The 20577-nt window shown below is 36.6% G+C and overlaps 1 protein-coding gene across 6 annotated transcripts in view; it reads right to left on the bottom strand.

Moving 5' to 3' along the window:
• CDK8 (cyclin dependent kinase 8) overlaps positions 1 to 20577 on the bottom strand; it is a 71956-nt gene that overhangs the window by 23461 nt on the left and 27918 nt on the right. For 3 of the 6 annotated variants that reach the window (XM_020903005.2, XM_020903006.2, XM_070471702.1), the window contains exons 3-4: positions 15735 to 15845; positions 11849 to 11989 (exon numbers count right to left, since the gene is read on the bottom strand). In XM_020903005.2, the coding sequence (XP_020758664.1) occupies positions 11849 to 11989; positions 15735 to 15845 (252 nt within the window). Of the gene's footprint in view, positions 1 to 2753; positions 2888 to 11848; positions 11990 to 15734; positions 15846 to 20465; positions 20536 to 20577 lie in introns of those variants that run through there. The other 3 variants (XM_020903009.2, XM_070471703.1, XM_020903011.2) reach the window with 3 other exon arrangements.

Here is a 20577-nt window from a genome sequence, read left to right as displayed (position 1 = left end):
CCTTTCTCTTGTTTCCTTTCTCCCAGAAAAAAAACTAATTTTGTATTAGGTTGGTATGAAAAAACTTAAACTTTTTGGCCAACTGAAATTAAAAGAGTGTGCCCGTTTTACAGTCTCACGGCTTTTCTTCTTGTTTATGTTGTTGTGCTCCAAAAAAGTCCCCACTGCCATTTCCTAAAAAAAAATGTCTGTGTTACAGAGATAACCATTCCTGGTGAGACTTTCTGCTCTCCAGACTCTGTCACACTGGGCAACATCACACTGACGACTCTGGCAAACAGCAGAGATGGTAAACTGGTTTCATTTAAGGGCCCAACTCTGGAAGAAAACTAAGGGCTGCCGGGAACTGCATCGTGAGAAAGACAGGACCTGGGCTAGTCAGGAAACTGCCACTATCAATTAGAGGTATCTCACACAGATACAGAACTGCACAACGCTGGCATCTCTGTCAAGTTAACTGCAAAAACTTTTTATTCTAGGGATGAAGCCAGGGTCTTCATATGTTCACTGACCTTATCAAGGCAAAATGGAGACTCTGAGTCAGTAAGAAAAGCTGATTTTTAACGGATCTATGAAAAGAAGACAGCGATGCACAAGTAACCTGTCAAGTGCTGCTGGCCAAGATCTGTTTGGAACTTACACACTGTAAACACAAGCTGGTGGTGCACTTTCTGGACACCTGACAACTTTCAGCTTGGCTGTTAATTACTGTGTGCCATAATACACACTGATCTGTACTTCAAATGACACTTTTCAATTGATGATGTCTACCTGTTAAGAAAATACAATTCTGCTTTTACTTCTAGTTTTGTGTTCTGAGAGATTAATGCAGAATCTGTATCTTTATGAATACTTATTATGTATATCTTTATCTTACACTCACACTGAATTTTTCTAGACATACATTTTTATTGAATGTTTATTTATATATATTTTTTTATTTCTAGGCTGTGCTGTGCACATTGCGGGATCTTAGTTCCCCAACCAGATGTTGAATCTGGGCCCTAGGCAGTGGAAGTGCAAAGTTCTAAGAATTGGATCACCAGGGATTCCTAGGTAATGCATATTTTAAAATATATTCTTTTATATGTCCATAAATGCCAAGCAATTCTACTGTATCACATTGCTTCATTCTATAGTTTTTGCTTATTCTTTATTTAAACAATTTGTCACAATCTGATTTAAAGTATACCAAGGTACATAATTATATATTCCTAATTCCTTCTATACAATTGCCAAATTGAACAAACCATAAGTTTTTTGGTGTACATTCATTATTTCAAGCATCCTGCTATTATAAAATGTGTTTCAATCTTTTGAAATAAAACATACTTTTTTTGCCACACCCCGTGGCATGCGGGATCTTAGTTCCCTGATCAGGGATCAAACCTGTATCCCCTGTGCTGGAAGGCAGGGTCTTAATCTCTGGACCACCAGGGAAGCCCCTTGAAATAAAATATATTTTATCTGATACTCTGATTTTTTTTCTATATTTGAACAGACACAGACTCTAGATCCAGAGTTCTCAACTTTTTTTCTTCTCCTAAACATTTGAGGAATACAACAGACTTCTGAAGATGAGGAAGTATGATTAAATGCTTAAGAATAGGCTAAAAAAAAAAAAAAAAAAAAATCAAGGATCCCATCAACTATTAGTTTCATGACCTTCACCTCCATTTTCTCATTTATAAAATATGGACAAAAATAATGACAAGTTAGTGTTGCAAAGATAAATTTTGCTAATGTACATAAAAGAATACAATGCTTGAAATATTAAAAGTCCAAAATATAATGATGGCTAACACTATAATCTGTTAACAGTGACTCACAACTGAAGTGATTTAAGTAGAAACTCCTGGGGGCAGGGTACCCATGTATGACTGGATAATACCACCAAGATGATTTTTCTCTATCATCCTAGGAGATGCCCCTAATTTGTTTTTAATCATTTATCTAGATTTCAATCACTTATGCCTTTTACAAATCAAAAAACTGTTTATTATTAGTAATAGCTTCTTAAGAATTAAAGCAATAAAAATACAGATTCCTGTAGGAGATTAAAATATAGAAAAGTACAACAAAAGTAAAATTTACCTGAAACTTCACCTCACAGAGTTAGGTCATTACAAACATTTTGGTGGACATAATTCCAGATCTCTCTAAATCTACATTATTATATGTATATAAATACCTTAGAAAAGCCCTTTTGATTACTGTATTCACTTAACAGTGAACAAATAATAAATAAATGCACAGCACTACTGTATTGATCCTACTTTATTTAGCCTCCCCTACCATAGCTCCTTAGGCTACTTTTAGACCAGAAAAGCTCTAGGACATTGTCAGGTAACAGTGGTACCAGAGAAGTCAGAAGGATAACAGTTGCTGACTTGCTTACACACTTACAGGTTTCCTTCCTTCCTCATTTTTATAAAGAACTTCAATCAGAAATGAATATTAAAATTTTGTCGAACACTGAATTTTGCAAAAGTTTTACATTTATAACTACTGAGATAACCATACCGTTATTCTCCTAGCATTATTAATATGAATTCTGTCAACAGGTTTCCAAATACTGAATCATCTTCACATTTTTGAAATGAACTTCATTTTACTTGAAATATAGTAATCTTTTAATGTTCCTCTGGATTCTATCTGCTAATATTTTATCTAAGATATAAGCAAAAATGTTTATACGTGACACTGACCGACTGTATTTATTAGGTTTGTGTTTAGGATAGATTCTGAGTTACCTGTCTCACAAGTTAGAAGGCTGTTGAGGAACTGCAGGAAGGGGAATGACATGGTGTGCTTTGCTTTCTAGAGGTCATTCTGATTGCTACGTAGATACTGGACCACAGAAACGAAAGACTGCAAGGAGGGACGATCACGTGCTTGTTTTTTCAGTAATCCAAGTACCCTGGATTAGAATAGCAGCGATAGAAACGATAAGAAGCAAAGTCAAGAGACAGGAAATGGACTGCAAAAAACTCAACTGTGCAGTGGGAGGTCAGGCTACTGTAGGATCAATGAACAGGAATGAGTGAAATCTATGAGCAGACCTGGAAGTTCACTTGGGAAGTCCAAACCCACATCCTAAAAGCAAGGGGGTCTGAAAGCTTCCTGTTAAGTTTGCACCTGTCCACTGGGCAGACCCAGGGAGACTTAGCTAGGGGGACTGCATCATCCCTGCTCATCTGCCCTTCCCTCCTGGCTAACTCTTCCCACAGCGTCTTCTCCCTGAAAACAAGCACTACAGTTGACTCTTCTTTGAGAAAAGATGCTGGTCAGATGACTGGGACCAATGGCCAGTTGTGTTACTTCAAATCAGAGTTACAGGAAAGTCTTACTGTACTTCAATCTGAAATATGTTCTGAAGATAGCACTGATAAGAATCCAGTTATTCAATCAATAAATATTTATCATGCAGCTAGTATGTGCTACCCTGGGTGCTAAAGATATACCAGTAAGTGAAATAGATAAAGTTCGCACACCTAAGGTACTTGTTCAGTCCTAAGGCAACCTAATGATGGACTGGAACTAAAATGCACTGACTGAACATTTATTATGCACCAAACAACCTGATATTTCACTCTCTATCAAAGAGACAAAAATATGGGTCTGGCTCCATTTTATGTTTAAAAAAAGAGAGAGAAAAGATATATGTGACTTAAAACTCAGGTAATCTTCTATTTCTAGCCAATTTTCAGGATTACTCAAAAATATCACCTTCACTTTATTTTTTTTTAAAGCTCAATTAAATTATTTAGAATATCTGTCTTGTTTGATGAAAAATGGGACTTAAAAAAGATTCTAGCATCGTGCTGATCAAGTGTCTGAAAAGATTCATCCAGAATCTGAAGGTAGATGAGAAGACACATGCAAACTAAGCAACACAGTGTTTTTATAATCAACTTCTAATCTGCCCACATAAGCAGGTACAATGTCTGGAGCTGCACTATTTAGTAAAACAAAGTGGGCCACTTTTTCATTATTTACAAACAATAGGACACAGTTTATTATGCATGCTCAATATCTAAATTACACAAATGTGGTATATATTAAGAAACTAAAGGGACTGTTTACAATCAAATACTTCCAAGAAAGAAAACTGTCCAACTGTCATTTAAGTCAACATACTACAGAATAAACACAATATTCGTTATGTTAACCAAAAGTAATGCAAACCTCATTTTAGTTTGCCTTAACTCATTCTTATCAATAAAACCTATGTTTCATCTTCAAGCCTAAATTTTATGGATACAATTTTGTATGTTTTCCTAGTTATATAATCAGACAAAGAAGAAAATTAGAGTAAATCCTTGGAGAGTCCATTTATTCCCAGTAAATGAAGCAAATCTCAAAGTAATAAGCAGTGATTGATCCTGACAATCACAAAGCATTTTTCTTCAAAAAAAATCTCTGTTTTAAAGAAACATGCTTAATATATTTCCAACACTCATTTCTAGGAAGCTAAGCACAGAAAAGGAGCAACAATAGCAGTGAGAACAGAGGCCTTGAACACAGTCTCCTTTCTTCCCAGCTGGCCAATCAATTTGTTTCTTTGCTTCTTTCAGCATTTGGACAGTGTCAAGGTCCTTTCTGCTTCCCCTGTCCCCTAAAGAATGTACTGGCCCCTCCTTTTAGGCAGACAAAAAAGTGTGTGCATGGCTTTTTTTCCCTTAATAGCAACCATCCTCTACTGACATAAAACAAATACACTAAACAACACCGAATATTATGTGTGAACTTTAACAAAAGACTGAATAGGTATTTTCTTCTGTTTCCTTCTATATGATTATAACATGTTAACTGCAAACTATTAGAAAATTCAGAAAGGTATTAAAGGAGGAAGGTGAAACTTGCCTGAAATTCTCCCACCTATAAATAAACTCTACTTAGAAAAACATATTCCCTACAGGGCTATAGCTATTCAACATGATTTTATTATCAATGTCAAGAAATTTGCATAAAATATTAAAGTACTTATAATTAGAACAAAGTATCTTCTACAGACTTGATCTTCTCTTTTCCTAAACATATCAAGTACCTTTTCGGCAACAGTCTAAGACCAGAGGCTTTCAAACCTTCTTGAACACAACCCACAGGAAGAAAATCACTTATTATGGCCATAATTACACACACACACACACACACACACACATACAACTAAAACAAACGTTTCATGAATCAACAACCTCCCTCAAGACATATGATGTACTCTGATATTTGCTCTGTCCTACTCTATTCCATTAAAAAAATTTAAAAAGGCTGGTTGTGTTGTGTGATTTCCCAACTCACAGCTTACAACCTGCAATTTAAAAATCACTGACCTACAGGGGAAAATCCTTAAATTCAGTGATCCAGCTTTGAAAATAATTAGCTAAATAACCAGAATCAGGTCATTTAATCTCTTCTCTTCTGAGTTTTCCACTTCCTTGTACAGAGCTCAGCAGTCAATAAGAAAATGAATCTAAAAATCCCAAGCAAACCAACTAATTATATTACTGTTTGCAAACTTTAGTATTAGTAAGCAAATCTAACAAACCAGGTGATCTTTTACTCAAATAAGAATCAGATCAAAAACACCCCAATAATTCATCATGTTATAATGAGTAATTAGGTGCCTTCATAAAGTAGGCCCTATGATACTGAGTCTGAGTCAATGGCTCACTCCGAGATTCGGATCGTATTGAACAGTTGCTAGGAAACCAACTCATCCTTCACCAAACACAGTTAAACCTCTCCCCCCACCATCAAGTCATTTCAAGTTATCCAATATAATTAAAATAAACTGCAAGGTAGCAGCACTATCAGATTTTTTTTAATAAGCCAGATTAAAGCTCTGAAACAGCTCGAGCATTTTATAAACATGTTTATGCAATGGCCCACTGGGCTATTTCACCTCACATACTACACACAACAAGACATCCCCCTGGGATACTTCCAAAGGAAATCTCTGCAGACATTTATTTTCTAGGAAATTTTACTATGTCAAAAAACTGCGCAAAAAACAAAGAACCTATTTTGCAGTGAATGCTCTGTCACTGAGCTATACCCATCCCCCTCCCCTCCAAAAGAAAATATTCTGAATTGTTTTAGGGCAGAAGTGATCAACTTCAGATAACTGTGATACTCCAAAACACTCCAAATTTCATATACAGCCTTGTAATTCAGCTTAAAAGGAAAAAAGGAAAAGAATTATGAAAGTTATAGTATATCTTACATTATCCATTTGGTGCAAGAGGATGAAAATATAGCCTATGTGCCTGGGAGCTCCAAGTTAATTACCACTATGAAAAAATCTTTAAAGTAGTAATTAAAATGAAATTTGGGGGGATACTAGATTTTTTAAAAAGTGGAACACATTAATGACCATATGAGAACTGATATACACTTAATGAAAGTTAATGGCAAATAGGTAAGTCATAATAACTACTTCTTTACTCTCTATTAAATGCCTTAGGAAACAAGTCAAAAGCACAAGTCTTTAATATTTACTTAAATACAAGTCTGATTTTACTGTAAATCATTTTTATGTTAAGTCTGATATACCTGAATGAATATTTTCAACAAAAAGCACAAAATTCAGCCAACAATGAATTCACTAGAAAATTTTAAAAGAACTATCAGCTAGAAATTATAATACTGACATTGTGATTAGAAATGACCTGGCTGCTAAATGTAGGATTAAAGTGAAACATCAGCGATGCAAGTTCAGAATAGTTGGAACGTACAGAAGGGAGGCATGCCCACCCCCATCCCATTAACGATTAAATAATTCACACAGAAGGGACTTCCAGAAGTCCTGGAAAGAAAAAAGTGAGGGATGTAAATCAACAATGATGAAAACATTCCACCCTTAAGATTAAAGGGAAAAAATTGGAAAAAATAAATGACATAAAGTGAACGTTGGAACAAACAGACAAAGGGCCAAGAAATAGGTCTCCCTGGGCGGAACAAAAATCTGGAGAAGAGGAAGGGAGCGATGGATGAGATCAACAGATCACTGTCATTAGCTGAATGGTCTCTGAACTGACTGATAAGAGCTGAGTTCTTTTCAGTGGAAAGAAGAAGGCTGCTGAAAGGACTTAAAATGTGGTTATGAATAGAAAAGAATTTTTTCTGCACTGTTTCACTGCACTAAATCATAGCAGAGATAAGAGGGAGTGAAGGGAAGAAGTGCAGCAGAGTCTGTGTGCATCCCTAGATACGGAGAAGTGTCAGGTAACATCAGAGATAAGCTATGGGGAATAACCTTGGAGACCACTTTGCTTCTGTTACAGACGGGCTAGTTCGTTCATTCACCCCGTGTAAGCAATGCTGTATACATTACTGTGTATTCCACAGGCACTGGGAAGTCTACACAGACATAAGAAATCCCAGGTTTTGCCCTCAGGAACTTACCATCAGACAGAGGAGTACAATTACCCAACTAGTAAGCACCCCAGGGGTAGTTAAAAATAATGCTACACGGTTTAGAAGTAAACATTCTCACTCTCAGCTAGTGTGACTGGGGTGGTGGGTGCTGGGGGCTTTTCTGATGAGGTAGCAGGAGCAGAGCTTTAAATGATGAATAGAATTTCAAACCCTGGAGATGAAGGGAGGAGGGCATTCAGACAGGCAGGACCTCTGGGTTGACTGGAAAATAAATATAAAGAATGAGATAAAAGAAAAACAGGAGACTGGAGCCAGACCATAGTGGTGTTTTTAATCTTCAATTCGGCAGCATGCATACTGGTGAGAAGTGTTTTTCAAATTCTTAATCTATCACAGAATTTTCCCTAGGAAGAGAAAAATTACTGAGTTTGAAATTTCACAACTGCACAAGAAAACAATGACAAAATTTAGAAAGATTTATTAAAAAAAAAAATCATCTCCATTGATAAAGCCTAGATAGTGAACTGGCTGAACATCCTCAAATAGGTCACAATGGCGTCACTGATGGTCACACCCTTGCCCATGTGCTCTAACTCAATCCCAGAGGACTACCTCTCAAAGGGGAGTTCAGTCACCACTGCTGGATCAAGCCTGGCTTCTACACAAAAATGATCGAATATGACTCTGGTGCTTCAAGCTTTTTACTAGACTGGGCTCAGAAAAAAACCACCAACCAATCAGGCTAACGGACTTCAAACTTGTCCTTATTTTGAGTCACTAAAACATATCTTTACTTGAAACTTTCCTAATATTTCACACTTAGTTTCTCTTTATGGTACACACGGCAAAAGAAACCCAAAAAACCTTACTATTCCTTAATGCAACAAAACACTCTTATTTTATGTAAGCAGATAATTGGGGGGCTGGGGCGGGGGAGAATATAGACAACACAACCCTGAAATACCTTTTCCCAAGTTGCATGTGTCTCAGTTGATGCGTTTGAATAGGATGGCTATTTTGGGTGTCACCTTGGCTGGACCATAGTGCCTACACATCTGGTCAAAGAGTATTCTGGATGTTTCTATCAAGGTGTTTTTGGATGAGATTGACATTTAAATTTATGGACTCTGACTTAAGTAGGATCACCCTCCATAATGTGGGTGGGCTTCACCCCAAAACAAGAAGGAATTCTGCCAGGGGACTGACTCTGGACTCAACTGCAACTCTTGCCTTGGGTCTGCCAAACCTGCCAGCCTGACCTGCAGCTTCTGGACTGACCCTGCCTCCACAACTGCCTGAAGGAAGTGCTTAGGAGAAACCTCACTCTCTCCACACAAACCCACTCTCTCTACACAGACCTGTTTCTCTCTGGAGAACAATGATTAATACAGGTAGTAATGCCAGAATCAGGACTAGAGACTGCTAGTCAAACAACTTTCATTTCCAAGGAGAGGAGAATATAAGAAGAGCGCGGAAGGGCGTAGTCCCAAAAAGAGTAAAGTTACCTTACACACACCACTGTTTTTATTTCTTTCTCCAGTTTACTTTGAATTCATAAATTATGTCACAAATACTGCATAGATTTCCTTTCCAGCCCATTTCTTAGAACATCTGCACATGTGTATTTATTACTACATTCAGCCCAACAAGAGTTCCAGAATTACTAAGTCTCTATTTCCTGTGGAGGATGACAGACCTCAGTTACTGATTTGCTACTATATAACGATCAGCAGTGACAAAATTAACCTTTATTTATTAAGTGGTAAAGTTAACTATACATATCAAAGAACTCCATAACTCTATCATCTCAAATCAGTATTTCTATTAACAATAAAGCCAATTTTATTAACCAGAAGTTTCAGTAACACTCTGGACTATTTTCAAATGGTGTTTTTAGGGGGTCTATGTTAACTTTCTACCTTAATATGAAGCTTCATGTGGCAAGTCAGCACGTTAACCAACTGGTCCAATTCTTAACATTAGAAATCTATGTAGATCTGCTAAGGTTGGTATCCCCTCATTTCATCTAAACCTGACTGAAAAGGAGCAATGAACATAATTAACTAGTAATTATGCTGCAAATAATAATAACTGCTTGAGGGAAGATTAAAAAAAAGGTCATGTCATAAAGCTTCTAAAGAATATTCTTCAGAGTAAATACTTTAATACTACATATATGAATATCTTATGTAGCTAAAGTTGAAAAATTATATACTATCAAACTCCAAAATTTGATTTTCAGTTGGCAGGAAGGTAGGCACAATTTTAATAAAAACTATGATTATGAATCTTTCCTTCAAGAACCGAAGAGGCAGGGACCTGAACCTGTAAGATCCAGCCTAGGGGCAGAGGTTATCACTTCAATGAGAGAATGGTTCAGTGGGCCTGCAATGCACAGAAGGGTCAGGCGTTTGGAAAGAACACTAAGAAGCCAAGCACAGACATTACAGGAAACCATGCTTCAGACGGGAAAGTCAAAGGAGGCAGCAGCAGACAAATAACTGATTACAGTTTAGAAAAGACTGTGGATGAACACACTTCTAAACAGATGGCAGTGGCCTAGCAAGAGGGGCACAGTACCAAGAGGGATTTGGCTTCAGTGAATAGGAGTATTTTACCCCTGATACTGTTCAGAATTGCCAGTATCTGGTCATAATAAAGTGTAACTACTTTTAGTTTGTTTATTATTTTTAAATCAGCTGCAGACAGTGCATTCCTTTGTCACCTGCACCTGGATGCACTGCTCCACGCCCCCTGTCTCCCGGGGCACCACCAACACAGACTTCTGAAATGACCTGCTTGACACTGTCTCTATGCCAAAGACAACTGTTCAGGCTGTGTCAAGAGAAAGAACTCTCCCCAAAAAAATAAGACTTCAAAATTATTTTCATTACTTTCATTATTTTATAGTTCAGGGGCAGTTCAGGGGCTTCCTTGGTGGCTCAGATGGTAAAGAATCTACCTGCCAAAGCAGGAGACCCAGGTTTGATCCCTGGATTGGGAAGATGCCCTGGAGAAGGGAATGGCAACCCACTCCAGTGTTCTTGCCTGGAAAATCCCATGAACAGAGGAGGTATATTACATATTAATATAAAAATTAAATACTGGTTTAAAAATCAGTTTGTGTTTATCTAATGAACATACATATTTTAGTGATGAGAAAACATTTAAATTAAAAATATAACATTATCTTAGCATATTTAACTCTAAGGGAGAAAAATGCCCTTTAACCAGATTCTATTAAAAAAAAAAATGTCAGGAGCTCAAAAGTAGTAACAGTTTTTCCCTAAGCTGACTCTTCTAAAAGCTGAAATTTATTTTCATTTTCATAAAGAGACAAAGGATTTTTCATATTTATGTTCTATAAATTCACTGCTTATAAATATCCTAATTCTATTAAAAATAAAGTTTGCATAAGAGAAAAAGTTATTTCAACCAAATTTCTGATGTGTTACTTGGTCCTACTGTAAGTGCTTTTTCTAGGCTAGAGATAAAATAACTGCCACCAAACGTATTTCAAGGAGATTTGCTGAAGACAGATGAAAGAACCAGAAACTAAAACACCTGACTGAAGGCGAGACGAATGCATTAAACACAGCACCTGGCAAAGAGCACGCAATGAGGGCAGAGTGGCTCCACCTCATCAGGATGGAGAAGTTTCCTATGTACACATGTGATCAGAGACCACGCCACAGCTTCCAGCACTGTCTATAACTGCTTGAAATGAAGGCACTGCTACAAACCTCACTAGAGTCACTACATTTACAAAGAAAAGAACAACAAAAGCACAATGTAATTATGCAATATGAAAGGGGTAAACAGGAATTTGAAATTTAAATGATTTAAATAAATAAAGCTTTCATGAACAAGCACAATGTAATCAACAATTTAATGCTATACATTTTTTTTAAGGGCATACACTATTCTGCCATGTAAAATAAAAATAAAGTCAATTTCTGAAGTTTCTGAATTCTTAAGAATTTAGTGTACCTTAACATGGCAAGGCTTCTTAATAATGTATTCAATCATGATTAATAAAGGCTATTGGCTGAGAGACTGCTACTAATATAGTGGAGTTCAAAAAATGAGCAGTTGAACACTCCTCTTCTAATATTCAACTTCATATGCAGTAGGCTCCAAAGGTTGTATTTTCAAGTTATTCATAAATACACCAACTTCCAGAGTTTATCTGGCATCTAATAATCAATGTAAAGTAAGCCAATGCTTTATTTACAGACTTAAAAGCTTAGCAGAACCAGTGTGGCCTCTTTCACCTCTTAAGCATCAGCTACTATGTGTCCCGAAGCAGGAGACATCACACAAAAGCACAAGGCTGGCTTGTTTTGAGACCGTAGCATTCGTGCTTCCCCCGTAAGGTCTGCAGGCCTGCACAGCGCTAACACCTAGAGACATCGCCCAACCCTTAATTGCATCTTTCCAGCTTACACCTAACTATGTTTCAACTTACCAAATCCCTGTGCAACACCCAGTTAGCATGCAGGTAGTGGATCCCATCTAGAATCTGATACAATAGTGACTTCACCATCCCCCGAGGTAACTGAACTGGCTTCTTGTTTGCTTTAGAAGCTCTGTGAAACTTGATTATATGCTGAAAGAAAGAAAAATATCACCAGAAGCTTAAAAAAGAAAAGGAGGAAAGATAGTTTGATAAATAATATTTTCCTAACTGAAAAGGAAACACTCAGGGATTTCCAAAGATACTGAAAATATCATTTCACATTATGCTGGATAGCATAAATAACCTTAAATAACTACAGCTAAAATGTCATTTCCTGGGCATGGGATAGGGCCTCAGAAAATAAATGACAACAAAGAAGTAGAAAGTAATGTGATTTTATTTTTAAAGTATAATTAAAAATTACTTTCAGAGTTACTTGACCTGTTTATCTAGTGAAAATTTTCAAGAAACAAATATCTGCTATTCTGCAGTGAATAAAATGTGTATTAAATGAAAGAAAGAAAAAAAAGAATAGAGTTTTGGCTGGCTGACATAGCATAGGTGTGGTACCCATTTACCACAACTGGGTTATAAAGAAAGCAAATGGAAAAATATTTCAATTAAGTACACAGACGCACAAAGGAATAATATGTAAATGACCAGCTCATATCTCTGGTCATATATAATATTTAGAAATATCAATGCTTCAGACAAGGGGGGAAAAAACGGCCTTGAAACATCCAGCAGAGCTTTCTAGGTATAATGTTAGTGGACATCCAGTAAACATAATGCTACTTTATAAACAGAAAAATCATTTTACAAATAAATGTACCTCAACAGAAACAAGATCCAATGTTTCAAACTCTCGACAAATTTCTCCATTGTAATGAAAGCACTCTCAAACTGCAAGAAAATCTAGAAATCGGGCTGCAGCCAACTCTGCTGTGTGTACCACTGGGCACAGGCCTGCATCTAACATGCACAAGAGCAGACTCCTGGCCAGTATCTGACTGCATATTAGGTGTATTCTTGAACTTAGTAAAAATAATTAAAACAGGAGTGAGATATTTAATAGTATAGCTTAACCTTTCCATTTCTCTTTTCTTAAGCCATATATAGAAGTAGAAGATGGGTAAGAAGTAACTAATGACTAATGAGTGAAGGAGTTTTATTTTCCAAAGAAAAAATATAGAGCAAAGGCCTATATTTGGGAAGGTAAAGGGTATCAGTTAGTGTCTTTAGTAGTATGTAGTATGATTAATGTAGTATGTAGTATGATTAATCAATTTAGTATGATTAATCTATCCTTTAGTAGCAGCATGATATTATTTTAATTTTCTTCTCATTTTTTCGAAGTACTTAAGAACAGGCAAACAAAACAGAGCTATAGTAAGTCTTAATAATCTAGATTGTTTTGTCACCTATTCAAAGAAATGACAATCAAGTCACATCACCTTAAGAAGAACCAGTAGCTCTCAGAGCTTAAAAAAAAAAATTAAGATACATTAAAAAAGAAAATTGAAACTTGCCAGAGTAAGAATGAAAGGAATTAATATGCGTGGGAGGTAAGATAATCAATTGATGCTATATACATTTCTTTAGGTAGTATTTTCATTAGGGTATTTACAAATTACTTTTTTACCAATATTTTATAGCTACAAAAACCACAGTGGGGAAATCTCTTACCTTCATTTTCATTCCTGGGCTATATAACAAATATGCAATACGTATACCATAAGATTTCACCAACACCTAAGTAATTTTTTAAAATGACTTTTTATTCTTTTTGCCCTTTGCTGCCTTACCCCAGCTAATTCATTTCAATATTCCAATTAAAATAAGAAAATAAAATGGATAAATAGTTTTAGTAAACTGAATCATCATTTGGTTTTTATTAAAATGAGCATTAGAAGTGCTTATTTGGCTTAAATGAGTTGATAAAGCCAATGGTGACTCTATGCACCCATTCTGCTGCGCTGCTAAGTCACTTCAGTCGTGTCCGACTCTGTGTGACCCCACAGATGGCAGCCCACCAGGTTCCTCTGACCCTGGGATTCCCAGGTAAGAATACTCGAGTGGGTTGCCATTTCCTTCTCCATATACAGACATTACATGCAGCTTATTTTATGAATGGATAATTATTATACCTACACATAAAATTAAATATTACATACCAGCTTTGCTAGAAACCATGTTGAATACAATACTATCTCCTATGCTCAACTATGTCTTATTACATATCATGCTTATCAACTAGCCTGGAAATTTTCTCATAAACTTGGATTATATAATTTGATTTTATATTACATTTGAATTTGATGAGTGTTCAATACTGGCCACTCCAATTTAATGAACTTTCATTAACAGAATCTGAATTTGATTTGATTTCTTTTACAATAACAGAAGCCAACAAAAACTATCATGAACCTTGGGCAATAGTCTCATAAAAGAGGGAGAATTTCATGTGTCTATTTTCTGTTTGAAAATAGTTCTTTCCAGGTAACTTATATAAAAATAAATTGAATCAAATCACATTTAGTCATGTAAAATAGCAACCTACAAACAATACAAAAAAACTTTTTTAAAAAAATAAATCTGAAAGCATATGAAACCAAAGTAAGTTTCAATTTCTGGAGTCTGTTAAAGTTAAAATGACGAAAATGAGGATTCATCTGGAAATTAGCAAAAGAGTTTGAAACTTTCACTATTTTCAGAAGGTGAATTTCCTTTTACAGTTTTACCGGGATTTGTGCTAGCTTTATTTCAAAATTTTGTACTTCCATTTATGAACTACAGCTGAATGAAAAGATAAATTATTTTGAAGATTCTGAAATTGAGCCAGGATACTGTAATCCCTTGCATATGTTTTCTCTTTTTATTTAGTTCAATAAACGCACAGCCATGCTAATTCAGTTAAGTATAGACAGAATGCAAAATATAGCAAAATATTTAAAGAACTTATTACATATTAAACAGCAGAAAAATATATTTCACAATAGTGAAGTAGTTAATCAATTAACTTGACACAATACTGGATATTATTTACTAGTAAAAAAGAGCAGTAAAAGTATTATATTTTACAGATGGGGGAAGCTACCCCTTCAGAGTCATCAAGAGATTTGCCCTATGTCATATGACAAATAGGCCCACTAAATGTCAATCTGAGTGAGTGAATTTAAGTCGCTCAATTGTGTGAGACTCTTTGAGACCCCAAGGACTATATATATATATAGTCCATGGAATTTTCCAGGCCAGAATACTGGAGTGGGTAGCCTTCCCCTTCTCCAGGGGATCTTCCCAACCCAGGGATCAAACCCAGGTCTCCTGCATAGCAGGCAGATTCTTTACCAGCTGAGCCACAAGGGAAGCCCAAATCTCAATCTAGTTCTCCAAATAAATACAACATACTCAGGTCCCTACACAAGGTATTATCACCTTCTTGTGGAAATGGCAACTACTCTTGCCTAGAAAATCCCATGGACGGAGGAGCCTGGCAGGCTACAGTCCATGGGGTTGCAAAGAGTCGGACAGGACTGAGCGACTTCACTTCGCTACAGAATAAAAGGAAATAGGCTGTTTTTAAATTTTACAACAAAACAGTTATTACTGTTACTTTTTTTTGTGTTGTCAAAATCCACAGCTAGGAAACAATATTGAAGAGCTGTTTATACTCTTCAGATTCTTTTGTTCTCTGCAGCATGTCAAACTGATAAGAACAAAAGTAAAAATACAAAGCAACACTCTAGCCTTCATACTTTCTCAACTGTATTCTGAGATCCCTTTTATCTTAAAATAATAACTCTAATACTACGATGAACTCCTCAAATTGTCTCCAGTTAGTCCTGTTGATCCCCGACTGAAACCATGGCCCCACATCCACCATGGTGCGCCTTACCCAGAGGTCATGTTCGGCATAGTCAAACAGAAGCCACACTTTCCTGTCTGCATGAGACAGAAACACCTTTTGAAGAGAGATGACATTTGGGTGCTTAAGTTCTCGAAGTAGCTGCAAAACAAAGGGGAGTCATTAAAAATCTTTGTCATAAAACATGAAAAACCCTACACTGTTTGTAACTCAAAGGCAATACAAACCTAATGGTACTCAATCCTAAAAATCTAATAAATATCCATACAATTTTGAGATGCCCATACAAATGAATAGAAATCTGTGGACAAAAGATACTGAAAAGATATAATTGTGTAAATCTGTCAGTTTTGTTGTTATTGTTCAGCCGGCTTCCTTCTTTAATGTTTTTATTATGGTAAAATACATATAATGTAAAAATTACCATTTTATGCTACTGATGAACCTATCTGCAGGGCAGGAATAGAGACTCAGACATACAGAACAGATTTATGGACACACTAGGGGCAGGAGAGGCTGGGTGAATTGAAACAGCAGGACTGAAATATATACGTTACCATATGTAAAACAGATAGCTAATGAAAGCTGCTATATAACACAGGGAGTTCGACCTGGTGCTCCCTGATAACCTAGTGGGGTGGGATGGGGTAGGAGGTGGGTTCAAGAGAGAGGGAACATATGGATACCTATGGTTGATTCCCATTGATGTATGGCAGAAACCAACATAATAGTGTAAAGCAATTATCCTTCAATTAAAAATAAATATAATGTTAAAATATTATGTTGTAAAAAATTTTCAAATAAATAAAATTTTAAGAAATTACCATTTTAACCATTTTTAAGGGTACAATTCAGTAGCATAAGCACACTCATAATGCTATGCAGCCATCCCCACCATCCATTTTAGAACCGTTTTATCATCCTAAACAGAAATTCTGTACCCGTTAAATGATAACTCCCCACTTTTCTCTCCCTGTGAGCCCCTGGTAACCTCTAATCTACTTTCTGTCTCTATGAATTTGCCTATTCTAGGTGCCTCACGTAAGTAGAATTATTCAGTATTTGTCCTTTTGTGTGGCTTATTTCACTAAGCATAACTTAGTCTTTAAGGTTTATCCATGGTGTAACATATTTCAAAATTTCATTGCTTTTTATGGCTGAGTACGTTCCATTCCATATATACACATCTTGCTTATTCATTCATCAGCTAACAGTCACCGGTTATTTCCACATTTTGGCTACTGTGAATAATGTTGCTATGAACACTGGTGTATAGGCACTCAAATTCCTCCTTTCAGTTCTTTGAGTAAATACCTAGGAGGGGAACATAGAGATCATATGATGACTCTGTTTAACTTTTCCAGGAACCACCAAACTGGTTTTGACAGTAGTTTCACCGTTTACATTCCCATCAGCAATGTGTTGAGAGTTCCAATATCTCCACACCCTCACCAACGTTTATTTACCTTCTAAATCTTTTTTTATAATAGCCACGTCCTAATAGGTATGATGCTGTATCTGCTGTGGCTTTGATTTGCACTCCCGAATGACTCATGGTGTTAAGCATCTTTTCATGTGCTTATTGGTGTATCTTCTTTGGAGAAAATGTCTATTCAAGTCTTTTCCATAATGTCTATTCAAGTCCTCTGCCTATTTCTGAACTGGGTTTTTTGATGTTGTTATTGAGTTGTATTTCCTTATATAGTGTAGACATTAATCCTTTAGCAGTATATGATTTACAAATATTTTCTCTCATTACACTAGTTGTCTATGTTTTGACATCACACAACAATACACTTAAAACAAATCTGTAGTTTGTAATTCTTTGAAAAACTAACTATAGTTGTCCCTCAATATCAGAGGGGGTCTGATTCCAGGACACCCCAATACCCCACCCCACATGGGTACCCAAATCCGCCAGTGCTCAAGTTCCTTATGTAGAATGGTACAATATCTGCATATAACCTATGCACATCCTCCCATATACTTAAAATCAGCTTTGGATTACTTAAAATACCTAATACAATGTAAACACTATACAAATAGTTGCTGGAGCAGGTAGATTCAAATTTTGCTTTTTGGAACTCTCTGGAAATTTCTTCCCCCCAAAATTTCCTATTTGCAGTTGGTTGAATCCATGGATACAAAGGGACAACTGTAACAGCAACATTAGAAAATACAACAAAATAACACTATCACCACTGAATACCAAATGAGAATTAAGATCTGTAATTCTGTGAGATACAGTACCTATTTTCTCAGGTATTTACATTACAAAGTAAAGTTGATAAAAATTTTATAAATGTTTCATAAAATAATAAAGAGCTTATACAGATAGAAACAACCAAGTAGAACACACTTTAAGGGCTTATTAACCCTTGTCATCCCCGAGAAGGACATTCTTCTATTTAATACCTTGGATCTCCATATTTTATCTCCATTTAGCAACCCAAGTGGCCCTAATAATCCATCAGCATTCCCCCTCCACTAAGCAAAAACAAATAAAACAGCAACAATAAGAAAAAACTTCACATGAAGCCTGATATTCTGTCTTTATCAGTTAGACATGATTTACACCGTGTCCTGCAAACATGTTCCAAAGACATGACAGACCTGTGAGAAAGTCAAGGTCTTAAGAACTTAGGACTTCAGTATCTTTTATAAGAATACTGTCACCAAAACAGCTATCAAGTAAATGTAATGTTAATGTATTAGGGGCTCTGAAATGAATTCACAAAAGACAGACTATGAATGGATTATATATGAAGTCATTTATATGAACAATTATTCTTTGGAAATTGATGATTATTCTATTTAGGAACAAGATTAAATTCAAATTATATATTTCTACTTTTAGAACAAAATTTCAAACTTATGAAACTCTAGAGATTAAATACAAATTCTCTGAAATTTAAGGCCAATATCTAAAACCATTTGCTAATTAACAAACAAGGCCAAGAATCTGATACAGGAAAGCTGGGGCTTTGGGGTCACTGGGGACCAGTCAGCTGGCTGGAAGAGTGGACCTAGCACTAAGTTCATCTCAGTTCTGGGTCAGTGTTTTCTCCATTACCTCACAACTGGAACACACTTCTCAGCTGGGCAGCTATTTCAAATCCTCTCTGGAAACCAGCAGGGTGGAAATTATAATAAACAAACTCCAAAGCTTGGCAAAAGCTCTCTCAAATTATTAGAAACCTACATATAAGTAGGTTATTCTTAGGTGTCGCCTGAATCTCACCTCTGAGGTGAGGTTGAGTTCCTGTACTAAAAAGAAAACAGCAGCAACCATTTTACTAAGCTTTTCCCAGGTGCCAAGAATGGGACTAAGTAGGTGACATGCACTATCTCACTCCATCATGAATTACCCTATGAAATATTTATACTGCTCCTGTTTTACAAAGAGGAAATGGTGGTGTAAGGAGATTAAATAATTTGCTCAAGGTCACATTCATAAGTAGTGGTTAGAATCAGGATTTAAATACTTTTGAAGTTAATTAATTAATTTCTAAAATACAAATCCAACACTCTGTGGTCTAATACCAACACCTCCTAAGACCTACCCCCAGGGGCAGTAATTCTCCTTCATCCAGAGACACAGATTTTAAGTACATACTAGGCTGTGAACTGGACAGTGGCAGGCACTGTGTTTTGATTATCATGGGACTGCTAGTTTCAAGCACACTGCCTGGTACTTGAAAGGTACTCATTAAACACCTGGTGAATATATGAATAACTGAATTCATGAATAAACAAAATATATCAGCTAAAGGGCATCATCAACACACCCTCTGTCTTCTGAACTGTGGACTAACATCAATGCTTTCATCAAAAAAATCAATTCACTTCTATTTTAAAGAAAATCCATCTGATTGGTCAAATATTAAGTCTTTGAGGGCAATGATTTTACTAGTAAGTTAAGTATGATTATTATAGTAGTAATAAAAGTGTTACAGACTTAACCGAGTTTGTATATGCAAATTCTTGTGTTGAAGCCCTAAAGCCCGGCCCCCCAGAATGATTCTATTTGGAGATAAGACCCTTAAAGAGGCAAATAAGGTAAAATGAGGTCAGTAGGATGGGCCCTAATCCAATCAGAATGGTGACCTTATAGAAAAGGAGATTAGAACGCAGAGAGACGTGACCTCGTGAAGAGGCCACAACAGGGTGGCCGTCTGCAAACCAAGAAGAGGTCTCACAGGAAGCCAACTGTGCAGGCACCCTCCACCACTAAGAAAATAAGGTTCTGTTGTTGAAATCCCCCAGTCTGTAGCATTCTGTTGTGGCAGCCCGGGCAAATAGTACAGTAAATAGCTATTACTACTGAGTTCGTACAACTCGCTCTCCTGGGAGTTGGGTCACTGAGGGATTGGAGCTGGAGCCGAGTCTCTGTGAGGAGCTGCCTCTAAGTAAATATTTACACTCACGCACTTCCAAAGGGCCAGGGAGCTCTGGCAGGGCTCATTTACCCAACACCTGCCACACTCCAGGCCCTGTGGTAGGTGCTACACAAGGTCCCAGGATATAAAATGTGCTGAGACCTTCCACAGAAGTCCTCCGGCACTAGATAAATTCAAATGGGCAGGCTGTCTATGCACTGTGGCTGCCGCAGTGATGACTGGCATCTCCTGAGAAGCCAATAGGTACCCAGAGTTCACCATGCCCCAAGAAGTGACCAACACTCCTCATGCACAGAAACCCTATGAGATACCACTGCTCTCATTTTACAAAGAGGAAACTAAAACAGGGATATCAGGTAACCTGCTTTGGGTCCTACAAGCCAAGTACGTGGTAAAGCCAGGGTAACAAGTGAAGTGAAAGTCTCTCAGTCATGTCTGACTCTTTGTGACCTCATGGACTATACAGTTCACGG

The sequence above is a fragment of the Odocoileus virginianus genome, chromosome 8, assembly GCF_023699985.2.
Source record: "Odocoileus virginianus isolate 20LAN1187 ecotype Illinois chromosome 8, Ovbor_1.2, whole genome shotgun sequence".
Classification (NCBI taxonomy): domain Eukaryota; kingdom Metazoa; phylum Chordata; class Mammalia; order Artiodactyla; family Cervidae; genus Odocoileus; species Odocoileus virginianus.
The sequence above is the reverse complement of the archived record's forward strand: the minus strand, read 5'-3'. Positions and strand labels throughout refer to the sequence as shown.